Source organism: Eptatretus burgeri, chromosome 18 (genome assembly GCF_056783735.1).
Source record: "Eptatretus burgeri isolate ZD-2024b chromosome 18, Ebu_testis_v1, whole genome shotgun sequence".
NCBI lineage: Eukaryota > Metazoa > Chordata > Myxini > Myxiniformes > Myxinidae > Eptatretus > Eptatretus burgeri.
Window position 1 is genome coordinate 39,349,534 of NC_140978.1, and position 19,603 is coordinate 39,369,136.

Sequence of the window (19,603 nt, forward strand, 5' to 3'; positions counted from 1 at the left end):
GGATTCTCCGAAGAGACCTGGTACCAAAGGAATTGTCTCAGTCTCAGATGCCTGGTCAGAGTCCAAGTCTCACATCCGTAGAGCAAGCCTGGAAGCACCAAAGACCCAAACACTCGGACTTTCGGCCTCCTGCACAGGTACCGACAGTGCTACACCCAATGATCCAGTGAATCCATGACTCCCCAGTAGGTCGGTTTCTATTTTTAAAAAATTTTGAAAGTTGCAAGTCTCACCCCCATTTCTTTTCCTTTTGATGAGAAAACACCACTGATGAAGTTTCAGCCAAATCAAACTATGTTTAGGGGTCGCTACCAGACATTGAAATTTCAGAATTTTTTTAAATTCCAATAACCCAAAATAAGAAAAAGAAAATCTACTGAATTGAATAACTTCTGGATAAAAAGTAATACAGGTCATGAATTTACAATCACGAGGCATTTATTTCATCTATTTTCAATTTTCACATCACTGAATACTTGCATAATAATGCATTGAACAATTTCACTATTCGTGCAAAAGTTCTTTCTTGCAGGTCAGCATTTTCCTTCTATGCTCTGAAACAACCTGTTGCAAATATTGTTTTTGGTCCTCGTTGGAAGTGAGTATTTCATTGTATTCCGTCATTAGAGCTACTCCACGTTCTACATTGTCGTTCACTACTTTGAGTTCACTGCGTTCACTGTTCACCAAGATAAATGTAGCTTTGTGGTCACTGACTTTAGCCCGATCAAGTGAAGGTGCCAGGTTTGGTGTTGGAAACGATTTTGAGCCCTTTTGGACGTGGATGTGGATGTCCCTGGGTGAGGTGATTTCCAGATATCTGTCATCTTCCTCAGTTCCACTGCTTGTCGAGTCCATAAGATCTGCGACACTCTCTTCGGCACATCTTTTAAGTTCTTTTATCCCTCGATTTTGTATTTGTGTATCAAACATTTCTCGTCGTTTTTCTTTCTCTGCTAAATCTGTATCAACTTCCTTCATGTATCCTCGTCTCCCGTCCTCCCTTTGAGCAATCAGAAACAATTTATCCTCTTCTATGATAATCATATCTAAAGCATTTTGGTGTGCTATGTCCATCAAATCATCCAGGTCTTCAGAGAACTAGCTTTCTTTGTCTATACGAGTTTGTGACCTTTTAGTTTTATTGTTCTTGTTTTCATGAAATTTCTGCCAGTCAGCAAATAAGTCCTTGATATTCTTTATCACATGATAAGTCTGTCTATATGGAATTCTCGCTCTGTCCCAGAATTTTATCAATTGCTCAGTCAATAATTTTGCACTTTACTGGACTGTTTTCTTCTTTGTCAGATGAAAATAGAAAAACACTTGAAAGACCACGTTTCGATGGCAATTTACGTCCACATAGCTCTGGAGCACGGTCTCCGACCAGCTACACTGGTGGATCCTTACTTCTCAGTTCCATATTCCCGAATGAGACTATTGTTCACCGGGTGATCAGTCTGGAAGACAATACACCAAAATAACCAAGTTAGCATATAACTGTGAACATATAAGGAAGTGGTGGGCAGGGCTCATCGGGACCAATATTGTGCACACGCCATCTTACCTATGACAGTCAATTAAAATAATCAATTCAAGATGGACTGCCATATTCAGTGGTTCCATCACATTTTAAAGCGGGGATATTTAAAACCACAAAATTCCGAAATTTCAATATCCGGTAGCGACCCCTAAACATAGTTCGATTTGGCTGAAACTTCACCAGTGGTGTTTTCTCATCAAAAGGAAAAGAAATGGGGGGTGAGACTTGCAACTTTCCAAAAAAATTAAAATAGAAACCGACCTACTCCCCAGGCCCGACCAAGACGTCTATTGACCTCTGGCTCACAACCAGCAGAGACACGAATATCACTGCCAAGGTAAGTAAATCTCTCAATGACCTCAACACAAACAGGTACAGACAAGATAGCAGCATGCAAGATGTCATTGAAAGCCTGGATCTTAGTTTTGACCCAGGAAACCTGCAATTCCAATGGCTCCGACTCCTCATTCAGCATCTCGAGGACCCCCAAAAGGATATCTAAAGACTCCGCAAAGATGACTGCATTATCTGCGAAAACAAGGTCAGAGAACTTGACATTCCCAAACGATGCACCGCAGCTTGATCTCTCCGACTTCCTCACCAGAATCCAGTCCATACAAGTGCTGAAAAGTGTGGGGCCAGTCAACACCCCTGACAAACTCCAGTAACAATTGGAAATAAGTCAGAGGTGGTATCATCACATCTCACAACACTCTCACAGCACATCACATCCAAGTACCAGAGTATAGTTCAGAGATCAGATTGATCAGTTTTAGTGGCACCCCACGAAGACCAAGAATCCCCCAGATGTCATCCCAATTCCCTGAATCAAACGCTTTGCAGAGATAAACATAGGCTGCAAGCAGCCCCTGCCAAAACTCTCGTCTGCGTTCGGTGAGGACCTGAAGGACAAGGATACGGTCAATCGTTGACCTCTTTGGTGTAAAGCCTGACTGCTCTGGGCGCTGGTACTCAAGCAGATGGTGGCGAACCCTATCAATAATTATCCAAGCAAAGACCTTGCCCAGCACGGAGAGCAGCGTCACCACCTCGGCAGTTGTTTCAGTCCTGGCGATCACCCTTCCCTTTTCAGAGAGGGACAAGGCCCATCTTCCAGTCAGTGGGATGATGCCTGCGTTCCAAGCAGAGCACATAATTGCATGTAACAACATGCGTCCAGCATTTCGACCAGCATTGAGAAGTTCAACATAGATGCCACAGATCCCAGAAGCTATACCCCATTTCAACCGGTTCACCGCAGCCTGTGTTTCCACAAAGGAAGGTGAATCACAGTTGATTGAAGGGTCAGCAATAGGGATTGTAACACCCCTGACATCCAACTCAACAGCTGGTGGATCAGCCTGGTGCAGCTGCTCAAAGAAACCGGCCAAGTGGGCCTTCACGTCAGACTCCTGTCAATAGCCCACCACCCTCCGCTCTAACTACATTACATCGAGGGAAGGGCTTGGAGGAAAACAATGCGCGAATTCCCCTGTAAGCAGGACAAGAATCACCTGACCACAGGTGATTGTCTAACCCCTCATATAGTCCTCGCACATAGGCCCCCTTGTCCACCCATAGCGCACGTACAGTTTTACACATCTGCTCAGCTCTGCCATTCAGCCTGGCGCTGCGACTCTGGCCAATGTTATCCATTGTCCCTTGAGCCAAAATTCTTCTTCGCCCTCAGGTGAGTTCCAAGACATCCACTGGCAACATCAAGGACAGTGGTCTTGAAGGCACTCCACAACTCTTCAGGATTCTCCAAAGCACCAAGACCCCCCAAATCTCCACTCAGCCTGTTCACAAACTCTTGAAATACCCTCTCATTCTTGCGCTTGCCAACATCCAGCCTCGGCTGGGATGGTACCATTCTCGTGGATTTAAGCTGCAACTTCAGAGTTATGACACCAAGCTGGTGGTCGGTATCGAGGAACTGAGCACTCCAGTAGACCTTGCAGTTCTGGGTCATCCTCCAGCGACCATCAATGAGCACATGGTCAATCTCCTTTGCCACACCACAAGCGTTGGAACAACAAGTCCAGCGATGAGCTTCTGGGCACAGAAACCATGAACCAGCCACCCTAAGTCCATGACTTCTTGCAAAGTCAAGATACTTAGTGCTATTCTGGTTCATAGTTCCAGACGCATGGGGACAAACACATGTCTCAACCATCCCTATCAGTTCCAGTCGATGCATTGTAATCCCCCAAGACTAGAAGAGTATCTCACCTGGGGCACTGATGAACCACAGACTCGAGCATGACACAGAATGCGTCCTTCACGGTGAAATCAATCACTCGCCTCAGTTGAGTAAATCAAGAGACCAGGGAAACGACACCCAAGGAGTGACGAATTCTTCGTCCCGTAACACGCTCGTTGACCGGTGTTAGCTCAATTATCATTTTGGTCAGCTTATTGGACACAGCTACAGCAACTCCTTCGGCATGGTAACCGTCAGAGCGATAAGACCAATAGGTGGTGTTACGACCTGCCATCATCTCGCCACTATTTGGTCTCCGAACCTCAGAGTGCTACAATACCGATGTTCAAATGCTTGAGCTCGGATGATAACAGAGACAGGTGATCATCCTCTCTTAGGAATAGGACATTCCAGGCACTGAACCGAAGGGACCGCCTCAGGTTAACCCAAGGAGACTGCAGTCTGATGGACGACACCTCAGCACCACCCCGACACACACAACTGCAATCTGATTCGGGAAGATTACTTGGTCAGCCGAGTGGAGGTATGTGCTCTACCGGGTGTCGTTTTCATTTCTGACTTGCAGCACAGAGTATGACAAGGTTGTTGTATAGATTTTATGCATGTCATGTATCATTGAAGTACTTTCCATCAGTTTTGCACCTAGAGAGTTAAGGATTTATTCTTGCATCTATCTATGCAGATGCTGTGCCTGCTCTTATTACACTATGCTATTTCTGCATCAAAATTATGTTTAAAATACTTGCGTGAAGACGCTGTGTTTACCGCCATCGAGGTAAGCGAAATCGTATAAATGGATATACAGAGAAAATTATCTCACATTGTCAAAGTTGCCTAAAATGCTCGAGGACTTCCGGGATTAGTTTGCATGGCTGGGGCTGAAGATCCCCCTCACCACACGTAGCAGTATCTTTCCCATTTTGAACTACCAAAAGGTATGTACAGTATTTGCTGTGAATTATCAAACAGTCTGGTTGGTTTGCATAATGTGCCATATCTGCCAAAAATTGCACTGTTAAAGCAAGCATCCAATACATGTCTCTGTCGATATCTATATATATATATATATATATATATATATATATATATATATATATATATATATATATATATATATATATATATATATATATATATATATATATATATGTATGTATACAGTGGGGAGAACAAGTATTTGATACACTGCCAATTTTGCAGGTTTTCCCACTTACAAAGCACGTAGAGGTCTGTAATTTTTATCATAGGTACACTTCAACTGTGAAAGACGGAATCTAAAACAAAAATCCTGAAAATCACATTGTATGATTTTTAAATAATTAATTTGCATTTTATTGCATGAAATAAGTATTTGATCACCTACCAACCAGTAAGAATTCTGGCTCTCTCAGACCTGTAAGTTTTGTCTTTAAAAAGCCCTCCCATTCTCCACTCATTACCTGTATTAACTGCACCTGTTGGAACTCGTTATCTGCATAAAAGACAGCTGTCCACACTCAATCAGACTCCAACCTCTCCACAATGGGCAAGACCAGAGAGCTGTCTAAGGACATCAGGGACAAAATTGTAGACTTGCACAAGGCTGGGATGTGCTACAGGACAATAGGCAAGCAGCTTGGTGAGAAGGCAAAAACTGTTGGCGCAATTATTAGAAAATGGAAGAAGTTCAAGATAACAGTCAATCTCCCTTGGTCTGGGGCTCCATGCAAGATCTCACCTCGTGGAGCCTCAATTATGATGAGAAAGGTGAGGGATCAGCCCAGACCTACACGGCAGGACCTGTTCAATGACCTGAGGAGAGCTGGGACCACAGTATCAAAGAAAACCATAAGTAACACACTATGCCATCATGGATTAAAATCCTGCAGCGCACGCAAGATCCCTCTGCTCAAGCCAGCGCATGTCCAGGCCCGTCTGAAGTTTGCCAATGACCATCTGGATGATCCAGAGGAGGAATGGGAGAAGGTCCTGTGGTCTGATGAGACCAAAATAGAGCTTTTTGGTTTAAAAACTCCACTCGCCGTGTTTGGAGGAAGAAGAAGGATGAGTACAACCCCAGGAACACCATCCCAACCATGAAGCATGGAGGTAGAAACATCATTCTTTGGGGATGCTTTTCTGCAAAGGGGACAGGACGACTGCACCATATTGAGGGGAGGATGGATGGGGCCATGTATCATGAGATCTTGGCCAACAACCTCCTTCGCTCAACAAGAGCATTGAAGATGGGGTATGGCTGGGTCTTCCAGCACGACAATGACCCGAAACACACAGCCAGGGCAACTCAGGAGTGGCTCCGTAAGAAGCATATCAAGGTCCTGGAGTGGCCTAGCCAGTCTCCAGACCTGAACCCAATAAAAAATCTTTGGAGGGAGCTGAAAGTCTGTGTTGCCCAGCGACAGCCCCGAAAGCTGAAGGATCTGGAGAAGATCTGTATGGAGGAGTGGGCCAAAATCCCTGCTGCAGTCTGTGTAAACCTGGTTAAGAACTACAGGAAATGTCTGATCTCTGTAATTGCAAACAAAGATTTCTGTACCAAATATTAAAAGTTCTGTTTTTCTGATGTATCAAATACTTATTTCATGCAATAAAATGCAAATTCATTATTTAAAAATCATACAATGTGATTTTCAGGATTTTTGTTTTAGATTCCGTCTTTCACAGTTGAAGTGTACCTATGATAAAAAAATACAGACCTCTACGTGCTTTGTAAGTGGGAATACCTGCAAAATCGGCAGTGTATCAAATACTTGTTCTCCCCACTGTGTGTATATATATATATATATATATATATATATATATATATATATATATATATATATATATATATATATATATATATATATATATATATATATATTTTGTTACGAATTTTAGCCCGCCCAGTGTGGGATCGGCCAGGTAACTCCAATCGCAACCGCGTCGCCCACCGGTCGGACAATTCAGTCGTGACCCTCCTGGAACTACCGCCAGGAGACAGTCACGGGTGGGGGTTTAACCTCACCACGATCGTGCCAATTGCCCACCCACGCAGGATAGTGTTGCTCGCCAAATTCGACCTACCTAAGTACCTGCGCGAGTAGTCGACCGGGCGATCGTACCTCGCCGCAGGTTGGCCCAGGACACGAACCGCTCAAGCGGTCCGCTCCGTGCTACAGTGATAACCGAACAGTGTGATCACCGACCTCGACGGATCAGATTCTCTTCTTTACCCTGGGTGTTCAAAACCCACTACTAATTTATTCCGCAATTCAAGATGGTACTTTCAATGGGGAAAAAAAGACGATGAACGGGATACATTTCACACAAGGACATTTATTACAAAGCACATATTGCACACACAACACAAGCAAGGAATCATGCAATATACAAGAAAAGCGTTACCTCCGAATACGAGCAATATCCAGTAACTTACACAGGTTTAACTTATAGGGACACGGCGCCACAGCAGTCATACAAAAGCAACAGGGAAACCCTCGCCATAGGCAGGGAGGTAAACAGGGTTTGTAAACCTTTATGGTCTTGGGCCGTGGATGACCGAATAGGCCCGGCGAGACCGCGCTGGTTACCTGCCCCCTCGAAGGGCGACGGTCGGCAAGCCCTCTCCGGCACTCTCCTCTCGTGCGTGCCTCGTCCCGGGACCACTGCTCGCAACCCTCACGACTTGGCGCCCAGAGGGAGAGACGAGCATTCGACGATCCAGAGCCCGACGAGTCCAAACACGACGATCCAGAGCCCGAAAAAGAGGAGAGCTCAAACACGACGTCCCAGGCAGGAGAGAGGAACAACGCAACGCGATGATCCAGGCAGGAGAGAGGAGAGCTCAAACACGACGTTCACCAAGAGTGAGAGCCCGCGCGCGGTTTGCCCTATATAGCACGAGGCTCCGCCCTTCGCGCCTCCCCGTTTTTGGCTCCGCCTCTCCTCTAGCCCTTTCGAGAAGCTCCTCGAAAAGGGGCGTTTCCTCCTCACAGCCGCCTCACACCCCGTATCCACCAATCGCCAGCGAGCTCTCGCAGCCTCTCCCGTCATCCCCGGCGCCGCAAAAAAAAGGCGGGAAAACTCACACGCCGTTGTAGGCCTTTCACGGGGCCTTCGTTTGAAGTCTTCCGACGGTCCAAAATGATGATAGAACAGAAAAACGGCTATCTCAAAGAGTCGCAGCCCTATGAATCACACAAATTCCCTTTAAACAACGGTGGGGAACTATCTGCACATAAACTTAGCGTCATAACTGATCTCAGGACCCTTTATGGTGCATTGCGAATTTCCACAGCCGTAACAATATATATATATATATATATATATATATATATATATATATATATATATATATATATATATATATATATATATATATATATATATTAGTAGACTAGGCGCAAGTCGTCACCATTGGGACCGAGAAAAAAGTGACGACTTAGAAATGTGACGACTTGCGCGTATGCGAACATTCATGATGACTGTGGGGTGAAGGATGAAGTCGCGCGTGGCCTGGACACATATGTGTGAGAGCCGGCTATTGTACCAAAAGGAAAACACAATCCTCGGGGCATAGGTGGGGGTGAGTTGGTGAGTTGGAAAGTGATCAAGCAAAGGTGGAATTCATGAATCAGTTTATCAAAAGTAAAGATAATGAACAACTCTGTATGACAACTCGTATACCATCGGTGATGGTATGGTGACAAATTACATGACACAGTCATCGTGGTGATGATTACCATTCAATGCCTATGTGTAAGTGAGCGCAGTAATGTACAAAACAAGCCAATATAAAACCATGATCGGACTTCAACACGAAGCTCGATCGATCCTTTACTTCTTCGCGAAGTAATCCGTTATGTTTGACTGCCTCAAACTCTTGGGCATCTGGTGCATGAGAAAGGATTCAAACCGGTCATTGTATTCCATGATGTTGGCTGGGCAATCCTCCACCGAAAGACAGTATCGGCCGAATATTTGGCCGAATCGGCCAAAACCGAATATTTGGCTGAGCCGACATTTGCCGAAACCAGATGATGAGCGTGTCATCGACATCTTAAAAGGACACACATTTCACGCATTTCACACTTCCCACCGGCCTCACGATCTTCTCCACTTGTCCAAATATCTTGCCCTTATTCTTCAAGATATCGTTCAATGTCTGCCGTTTGATGTCCAACTTCACAGCTATGTCTGTTTTCTTCATCAGAGGGTTTGCCTCGCAAAACTGGATGTCGTATTTTTCTTGGTAGGTTTTAGTTGTAAGCTTACGCTTAGTCGCCATTGTCCTGCCTGCAGTGCGATCAACGTGTGTACTCAGTTATAAATAGCCTATCACTGGCGGTGTACACCAATGAGTGAGCATCACGATTCCATGAAATCGGGCTTCTCATGAGGCAGCAGTTCCGTGTGACGAGTTAGGAGTGGTAATTTACTTGAGTTTCCATTACGTGGGAATGGACAACATCTGACGACTTAGACGAAGTGATGACTTAGAGATGACGACTTACAGAGGGATGACCCTTTATTCAAAGGGATTTAACACGAGATAAATTCGCGACTTTTTGACGCTGCCGACTTAGGCGAAGTGACGAGTTACACGCTGCCGACTTACACCTAGTCTACTGTACGTCTCTGTCGATAAGAAAATAGGCAAGTACCCAAGAAGTAGGATGCATTGTGGGATAGAGTGAACAAGTTCCCAGTCCATCAATGCCACTCCGATATAATTGATCTGGAGATTCCCACGTGTAAAAGAGTGGTAAAGTTAGCAATTTTGAATGCAAGGGACAAATTGCAATGTCGCTATTATGAGGATACAAAGACTATTATGAGGCACAACCCCGGCTTCATGACACAGTCGACTACCTCTTCCTTATCAGAGTGTGCAGGTTGTGAAGACATTTTGGAGCAGTCACTTGGTGATGCTTCAAAAGGAACTCCTTCCAAAGGCTGAAATTGATGCTGCTCTATGTTCAAGTTCAAAACTCTAAGGCTTTTCAGATTACTTTGCAAAATCTGCTTGTGCTGCCCAGTCAATAATGAGCTCGAGCCACAGCTTTGTTATCGATAGCATAACCAGGTCATGTGAGGCACTATCTCAATCACTTCCTGGTTGAGGCAGAGAATAAAATATTTCTCCATATTTTCCGACTTCTCAGGCTCTTGCTTCAAAACTTGAGACAAGATGAAAGAATAGACCCTCAACTCCAACTCTCTTCTTAAAATCTCCAAAAAAAAAATCCACAAATCCTTTAAATGTTTGTCATCGATACACCCCCTCTCCGACTTTTACACTGCATAGATATCAAAATAACCACATCTCCGATATAAAAAAAAACAGAAAAAGTCTTAATCAAAATTGAATTTCTGTTTAACATTACCAATCATTTCACAGTTTCATTCTCACCAAGGTGGTTATCCATTTGACACAGGAGCTTTGGAATAGACTCGTTGTTTTCATCTTCTTCTCGCCTTACTGGCCTCAAATCCCAGATCACCACCTTTCCCGAATCTTCCCCTGCCAGCACAGAAAAATCAGAGATTCTGCCAACAGCCAAAATAACCCATGCACTCCAGGAAGAGAATAAAAACAAATAACAACTGAATAAAACAAACTCAGGAACAGCTATGAGGAAATGGTGATACGTTTTATAATGACAAATATAAGTCTTGTGGTTGACGAGTCAGTTTCAGCTTGACGACTTAACTTGCTGCTGTACACCTCAAATGGTTATGTCGCCATTGGAGTCGAGCTTGACAATGATTCTTCTGCAGTGGAAGAGGAATGTAGAGATGTCATGGTTGAAGATCACAACTTTAAGCTAGTATCTCTGATTGTCTGGGCCAATACATGAGCGTCGATGAAATTTGGTAGATTTTCCAAAACGATTTCTTCGAGCGATATTGACATCTTTTATTCACTCTGGCAAATCACTTTCAGAACACACTTTGAGATGCAATTTGCGTGGAAAGCTCATCTGTACCTCACTCGAAATCCTTTAACCATACGCTGTCCAATTGTTTGGTCATTTTCAAAATGCTGACCGTTAAATAACCTCCTTCACTCAACCATTTCATTTGAAGTGTCAGACAAAAAGGAAACAACCAGTCCCTTTGCCTTCTACCTCGAACGTCCATGTGACTGTCTGAGATCACATGCACCAAACCAAAAGGCAGTGAGCTCAGAGCAAGTAACTTCATAATGTGAAAAGAAGAAGTGTGTGGAAAGTATAAAGCAATCAAATCAAAAATTTCATTGCTGGAGAATTGACCAAGGGTGAAATGATAGCCAAGAGGTATGTACACTCAACACTGAGCTGTTTAGTCTGGGTTTGAATCCTCACTCAGCTTTGAACCGTCTTCCCAGTATTTCACAGTCAGGATGATCCATCAATGCGTGTGCCGTCACTCGGGTTGGTCCTCAAACTGGACGTCCCGTTGGCCAGAACTAGTTGGCGTACATTAAAGATTCCAGTGTCCTTGGTGAAGACGATGAGAGTTACCATCGGTATAATCTGAACAAATGACAAATTCCAGGCCAGCCAGTTCGTGAAAGACTTGGGCAAAAAGAAAAAAGTTCCCAAGCTGAGTGCACAAGGTTGGAATAATCAGGGCCATCAAAGTAGAAGTAGTTGTAGTGTTCTTGTTGTTGGAGAATCCATCAAAATAAGTATCACAACCTAAATAGATTAAAAAATGAAAATTAATGATAATAAAAATATAAAAATCTATTTTTAAACCCTCAGCCATAAGTCGACAATGACAAACAGAAAACATGTTCAACCTAAGCCTTCATCATCCGTACCATACACAAGAACTCATTGTTCATGACTGTTATTCGAAATTAAAGATTGCATATTCTATGTCCCAAGAAGTTATTCCTTTTGGTATGCCATACCTACTTTCAAGTGGGTTGACTGTTGTCTCTCAGAAGCTAGGCAGGACAAGAAGCAAAGACACTGAAGTCACCCATAATCATTATATATCACCGCTCACCAGATTTATGCCTTTTCTGCCCAAAATTTGGCAGAAAATAGTTTTGGAAATGCAAGATAAAAGCAACAATTTTCCAAAGTCAAGCACATTCACAAAGCTCCAGATGAGCAATTTCATATATTTTTAATTATTTGTTACCGGAGGTCACGGTAACGCAAGAATCCGAATCCGAGATGTAGAAACTCCAGATGACACAAAAAAGAACCCTGCCCCCACTCCATGTCCGTTATTTGGATTCAAAGCACCATTTTACATTCTAGCAATGTACAGTTAAGCCCAAAAGTATTCATACCCGATGAAAAATCTGAGTTTTGCATTTATCTCATACCTACAAGCTGGAGTGGTGGAACTTTCACTTCACCCAAGGACATTTAGTTGGCATGCACAAATCGACATATATTTTGGCTCAACATTATTAGCATAACAATAGAAATGTTAAGATTTCTGTTTTTATGCCTGTCCAAAATTATTCATACCCCATACCAAGTCTCAGAATTGAGGCCAATGTTAGTGATAATGCACATGCTTTGATATTCCTAAGATTCTTTATAATGTTATGCAATTATTCCAAGATGTGTGCATACAATCTGAATGCATTACTAATGTGGTCTATTAAATGTACAGTGAGGATTACAGAACAACACTCTGCTTTGAGACTATAAATTAAGGGGAGTTGATGCAATCATTCTCAGGTCATTGTCAGCATGGCGAAGAAGAAAGAAGTCAGTGAGGACCTTCGGTTGTGCATTGTGAATGCTCACAAAGAGGGGAAAGGCGACAAAGCTATTTCGAAGCAGTTCCGAGTGCCAGTTGCCACCATACAAAGCATAATTAGGAAGTACAAGGAGTTCCACACTGTAAAAAAACAAAAAAACATTGAAAGACGTGGTCGGAAGCCAAAGGTGTTGCCTCGTCTGGCAAGAAAAGTATGGAGAGAGGCCAACAACAATCCACGGATCACTATAAAGGCTCTCCTGAACAACTTTGGCGAGTCTGGGACCAAGATATCAAGGCAGACACTCCAGCGGATGTTGCACAAGGGGGATCTCCATGGACGCCGACCAAGAAAGACTCCACTCCTCCATCCCAGGCACAGAAAGGCTCGTTAAGCCTTGGCAAAAGCTCACCTGGACAAAGATCCAAGCTTTTGGTCCTCAGTTGTGTGGTCGGATGAGACGAAAATGGAGCTTTTCGGGCACAGAGATGTTGCTTTCATTTGGCTAAAGAAAGGTGAAGCATACAACCCTAAGAACACAGTCCCGACCGTCAATCATGGAGGCGGAAGCATAATGCTTTGGGGATGTTTCTCAGCCAGTGGGCCCGGCAATCTCGTCAAGGTGGATGGCATCATGAAAAAGGAGCAGTACATCAAGATAAGATCCTTGAGGAAAACATCAAACAGTCCACAGAGAAACTTCACCTTGGGGAGCATTGGATGTATCAGCAGGACAACGGTCCAAAACACACCGCCAAGTCAGTCAAGAAATGGTTCCGGGATAATGATGTAGACGTTCTCGAGTGGCCAAGCCAAAGTACGGACCTCAACCCAATCAATAATCTGTGGAGGGAGCTCAAGACCGGAGTGATGGCAAGGAAGCCTTCCAACCTCAAAGACCTGGAGACCTTCATGAAGGAGTGGTGGGCCAAAATCCCTGTAGAGACATGCAAAATCCTTGTGAGCAAGTATAAAAACCGTTTGGAGGCTGTAATCACAAACAGAGTCTTTTCCATTGATTACTGAATGTGACTTTGAACTGATCTAAACAAGGGTATGAATAATTTTGGACATGACTTTTTTTTGTAAATCTATCAATAAAATACCCCCGAAACAATGTATTTATTGAAATGTCTCTTGCAGTGATTCTTTCAGCTGTTTGTCACATTCTTATGTAACTTAAGCCAGAAGAAACTCATTCCTCAACACGATTCAAAATCCTCCAAATTTGGTAAGGGTATGAATTATAATTTTGGGCTTAACTGCAAGTGAACGGCAACGACCACACAAAGTAGTTTTGACAGAAAACGTACAAGGTAGTTTTGAGCAAACCCCGAGAGCAACACGCTACACCCTTCAATCAGCACAACCCCCACACGTATGTCCTCATTTGTTCAATCTCCCTTCCCTAATCCTGAGCTCTCACCTTGGCCGCCTGTTGCAAACTTCTGTCCATCTGGATGGATGTCCACAGAGAAAATGGGTTTTCCTGAAGATAAAAAGAAATGTTAATTTGTATTTATTACCATTCAATATATTTCATGTTTTCACAGGAAATTAAACACTTTGATATTGAAATACTTCATAACGAGAAGGAACAATCAGAGATTGCAGACCCTCAGCAGGTCTTGCTTTGTATGGTTTTTATATTAAGTACTGGGTTGACATGATGGCCGAGAGGTATGCACACCAGCCTCGAAGCTGTCTAAGCCTTGGTTTGAATCTCGGCCCAGCTATAACCTGTCATTCTGGTGAGTTACAGGCAGGGAGATTAATCAATGCATGTGCCGCCCCTCGGATGGACGTCAAACAGGCTTCCAATCTGCTGGAATTAATTCGTCAACGTTAAAAGAACGCACGGTGTCGTTCACGAAGAGTACGCTATCGCCAGCACCGTAAACAAATTCCAAATTCCTCCACCAACCAGCAAAGGGCACTGCATCAGCAGCACAGCCACACCCTCAGCCATGATGCTGCCCTGCAGCCTTGTGCTGCATACGGACTACAATGACAGGACGTACTTTATAGACGTACTCACATTCCAATTGGAGATTCAGTACTTTGACGTACCCAAATTATAATTGTACATAATTTATAGAATATAGACATACCGTACTCACATTTTAATTGTACATACTTGAGGTAATGGGTTGCCAAAAGATAACATGTAATACAGGCGAGCACCAAGTGGCATTTGTGGCCGAAGTGAGGAAATATATGTGTGGACATAGACCGACAGACAGACAGACAAAGAAACCCAAATGCAATACCGCTCCTCTGGCAAGAGTAAGAATAAAATAATACCAGAGGGGGGAAAAAAAAATACTGTAACAAACAGTTGTTACAACAAAGTCTTCAACACCAATTTCCCCAAGACAAACAAACAAGCAAGCAAGAAAAAGACATCGTGCAGAGCACAATACTTACAAAATCCACCACCCTCTCCAAAGGTTGCCAAGGATACATCAAATTGTCTATTTCATTAATATTAAAAATGACACTTCATCAAAACTCAGGTGAATCGGAAGAAAATTGATTATTTTTCAGATTGAAATCGGTGATTTTAGAAGTTTAAACTTGAGCTGACCTTTGATCTTTTGACATCAAAAAATAGTTTTCCCAATTCTGTGATGGTCTATGCAATTTCTGTTAAATTTTCTCGTCAATCGGATGAAAAATGACGATTTTAGAAAGTCAACCTCAAAAATCAGTAGGCTTCTCAGCTGTGACGAGCTCTACAACTTGGTAAAGTTTCATGACGATCAGTTTAGAATTGTGACCTGTAGGTGATAGACAAAATCGACTGAACAATATACTTTAAAAAAAACCTTCAACTTTGCAAGTAACAGACAAACAAACAAACTCTTCTTAAAGATTTGCTTATCTTCACAAGACTCCAGTGCAGGTTTTTTTCCCAACTCGGGGCATTCATATATTATATGGTGGGAGAATGCAAAACTTTCTTGAAAACAAAGTTTCGGAAGTTTTTAGGGAATTATTTTGCAATTATATTTTTCACCGACACCGAGCAAGTCATACCAAAGACTAAAAATTTTTATGACCAACAGTTATTTTTACTCCCAAAATCTAAGGGCTTAGGGGAGGAAGGCCGTGGCCCTCTCTCTGTGAGATACGGCCATGGGGAGCACAACTTAAGGTTAGGGTATGGTCCAGTGTGACCACTCCTTGGCTTTTTTCACAAGATCTTCTTGGCTATTCATTGTTCGCCTTGGCGTCTTGGTTTTCTATAGGTTTTCTTGGCGTATAGGTTTTCTATTATCAAGCTTTTACGAAACCTTGTGAATTCTTGGCTTTTTTCATTGGCTCACCTTGGCATTTATGAAAATGAGGAGTGATGGTCACGATGCCGCATGGTCAGTTTCACCTGGATCCGGTTGGATGTTTCATTTTTTGTTTTTTTTTTAAACCACACACACACTTTTACCAATGGATGCCAAAAATAAAAATAAACAAGAGCTCAAGTGAGCACAATATACGCCCGAAAAAGAAGGTATATACAGAATTGTGCTACTACATGGAAAACAGCATCCTGGTTGCCATGGAAACCACTTTAGATGACGAACGTATATCACGACACACCATCTCCACAGTCTGTACCTATGTACCAAATATGAAACGTGAAAGTTGAAAACTTTGGGAGTTAGAGTGCGGACAGGAACGGACGGTATCACATAATATGCCCTGATATATATATATATTATATATATATATATATATATATATATATATATATATATATATATATATATATATATATATATATATATATATATATATATATATATATATATATATATCGGGTGTATAAAAAGTATCGTTTATCTTGTAGCCCAGAAAAACAACATTTTTTTACGATGGTCCAAACAGCCAATAAAACTCCCACCCCACCCCACCCCACCCCTCCACCAAAACATGATTAATGGCAAATATAATTTTAAACTTCCCCTGTGCATTCACCAGACCCAGATATAATATGACTTTCCTAACAGTGTTAAGAAACACGAAGGTTTGGGTAGAACGCACCTGACTTTGAACATTTGGGCCTTGTCCACATTGACGGGCGTTTTTGCGTGACGGTTTGTAAGATATCAACTTTTCGGACGAATTTATCAGGAAGTTCTCCAAATCATTTGTTGTGCAGAGGAACGTGCCTTTCTCTTCGGTACGTTTCCAAGTATTTTCGGCTTCTTCTAGAAGTTTTGTGAACCATTGTAGGTGACAATCGTCACCTGGCATGCACGATATACGTTTGGCTGCCCCGTGACGCCGGGTTCTCGGGGTTTATGCGCATGCGCCGTGTGGGCATTCTGAAATCAAATTGTTTCTCGATTATAAACTGATGTTTGTGGACAGGCAATCAGTCAAAGTGAACCAATTGCTTTAACCCTGCTTTTCGCTTTGCGCGTGCGGGACAACCTAACCACTTATGTACGTGCGTTTCCTTACAAGGAACTTCAACGCAGAAGACCATGAGGCCCACCAAAACGTTGCAATAGTTGCCAAAGCAGGCTCAAGGGGTCTAAAGGGTCTTAAAAAGTCCAAAGGGTCAAAATTGGTCTAATTGTTTGTCCGTGCCGACTCATTTTTAAATACTGAGAGCGTCAATCAAGGCAGCAGCACGGAACATTTTGAAAGTCATTGACATGACTCGGACGAGGTTCAAACAAAAACTATCCACATACTTTTACATTCATTTAACTTTTCTTTTACATTCATGTGAAAGCATATTGATGTCTCCTGATGTCTGCCCTGCATGTGATTGAACCTTGTTGAAATAAAAGGAGAAATAAAAATCAAAGTTTGTATTTATTTATTTATTCGTTTCCGTTTGAACCGGCTCCCTCCGAGCATTCATGGACAGGGATTCAAAAATCAAAAAAAAAATCTTCGTTTTACTGTCGAGTTCATTACGTGAGGAAGGAAGAAAAAGATCAAGAAGAAGAAGAAGAAAGATGAAGAAGAACAAAAGAGGAAGAAGAAGAAGAACCTGAAGAGGATTAAAAGACAAAGAACGACTTGAAACATACACAACACAAGAATAACGAAATAATCATAAAACAAGACGAAGGGTAAAAATACAAATCACAAATTCTCAACAATGTAAACAAAATCGCAAAATTGAAACAACAAAGGGATTAATGCAAAAGGATCGTGCAGGGCCCGGGGCGGCAAATCCACAAGGGGACTCAACTTGCACTGAAAGCAGCCAAAAGGGCAATGAAGCCCGGACACGGATCTAGGAAACGACGGGTCCGTGCAAACAACGAAAGCTCAAAATACGAGGAAAGAAACGGTGAATAAGTAAAAAATGCCCCACCTCCGTGATTGACCCATTTGGGCTTGATCAGCCGCATGGTAACCGCAGCAGATGCGGTTAGAGCCGCATGGTAACCATTGGAAACGCGGAGCCGCTGCTCCTGCGCGGAAGTTCGCTAGGCCCGTTAGGCCCAAACAGCCGTCACCAAGCCGAACGCACACTCGCCTTTCGAATTCGAATGAAATTTAAACAATTGAGCAAGACTTATACACGCCTTAGTTTTTATTAATAATCCATTTCACAATTGCTGAACCAGTTTCAGTAAATAGAGAATCCCCCCCCCCTCACAAAAAAAAACTTTCAAAGTCTGGTCGAAACAGAAGGCCGATAATATTAATACAGTGATTACAAATACACCGCCTAGAGCTACACTGCACGTCATCTGTCAGATCATCACACACGGGGGTGTGGGACCGAAGCGATGGGATGGCGTGGGAAAACTTTTTTTTTTTAAATCATAAAAACACAACTTTCAAACTCCAGCAAAAAAACAGGATCACTTCAAAATAAACGCCATCGCTGCAAGGCAAAAGTAACAAAATACCTTTTTTGTTGGATGGTTTAACATTCGTGGAGGAGCTGCACGACCGGTCCAGGAGACAGGTGAGATAACATGGAACATCACTTCAGACAAACACATGAGATAACGTGGAACATCACTTCAGACAAACACATGAGATAACATGGAACTTCACTTCAGACAAACACCTGAGATAACATGGAACATCACTTCAGACAAACACATGAGATAACGTGGAACATCACTTCAGACAAACACCTGAGATAACATGGAACTTCACTTCAGACAAACACCTGAGATAACATGGAACATCACTTCAGACAAACACCTGAGATAACGTGGAACATCACTTCAGACAAACACATGAGATAACATGGAACATCACTTCAGACAAACACCTGATATAACATGGAACATCACTTCAGACAAACACCTGAGATAACATGGAACTTCACTTCAGACAAACACCTGAGATAACATGGAACATCACTTCAGACAAACACATGAGATAACATGGAACTTCACTTCAGACAAACACCTGAGATAACATGGAACTTCACTTCAGATAAACACCTGAGATAACATGGAACATCACTTCAGACAAACACCTGAGATAACATGGAACTTCACTTCAGACAAACACCTGAGATAACATGGAACATCACTTCAGACAAACACATGAGATAACATGGAACTTCACTTCAGACAAACACATGAGATAACATGGAACATCACTTCAGACAAACACCTGAGATAACATGGAACTTCACTTCAGACAAACACCTGAGATAACATGGAACATCACTTCAGACAAACACATGAGATAACATGGAACTTCACTTCAGACAAACACATGAGATAACATGGAACTTCACTTCAGACAAACACCTGAGATAACATGGAACTTCACTTCAGACAAACACCTGAGATAACATGGAACATCACTTCAGACAAACATGAGATAACATGGAACATCACTTCAGACAAACACATGAGATAACATGGAACATCACTTCAGACAAACACCTGAGATAACATGAGTGGGGTGGATATACTAATTCTGGCTCACTTTCCCCCATGTTAAATGAATGGGGTTTCTCAGCGATTCATATTTTTTCCCTAAAAAATAAACCATTTTATCCCAACCTGTTGAATTATCTGCTGTTGAAATATCTAAAACATGTAAGTGAATGGAGATTGTAATAGCCTCCGCTTTTAGCCAAGGAGCACTGTTTTTTCAAATAACCAATGCATATTGGTTTGCTCATTCATTGAACCTATAA

At 42.5% G+C, this 19,603-nt stretch overlaps 1 protein-coding gene across 6 annotated transcripts in view; it reads right to left on the reverse strand.

Annotated features, from left to right (window-relative positions):
* The window catches only part of HIRA (histone cell cycle regulator), a 264,562-nt gene extending 246,440 nt beyond the window's left edge, over positions 1-18,122 (reverse strand). For 3 of the 6 annotated variants that reach the window (XM_085864313.1, XM_085864312.1, XM_085864311.1), the window contains exons 1-3: positions 17,801-18,122; positions 13,889-13,951; positions 10,159-10,269 (exon numbers count right to left, since the gene is read on the reverse strand). In XM_085864313.1, coding sequence (XP_085720439.1) covers positions 10,159-10,269; positions 13,889-13,951; positions 17,801-17,837 — 211 coding nt within the window. In that variant the 5' untranslated portion in view covers positions 17,838-18,122. Of the gene's footprint in view, positions 1-10,158; positions 10,270-13,888; positions 13,952-17,800 lie in introns of those variants that run through there. The other 3 variants (XM_085864316.1, XM_085864310.1, XM_085864314.1) reach the window with 3 other exon arrangements.
* Between the last annotated feature and the right edge of the window lie 1,481 nt (positions 18,123-19,603).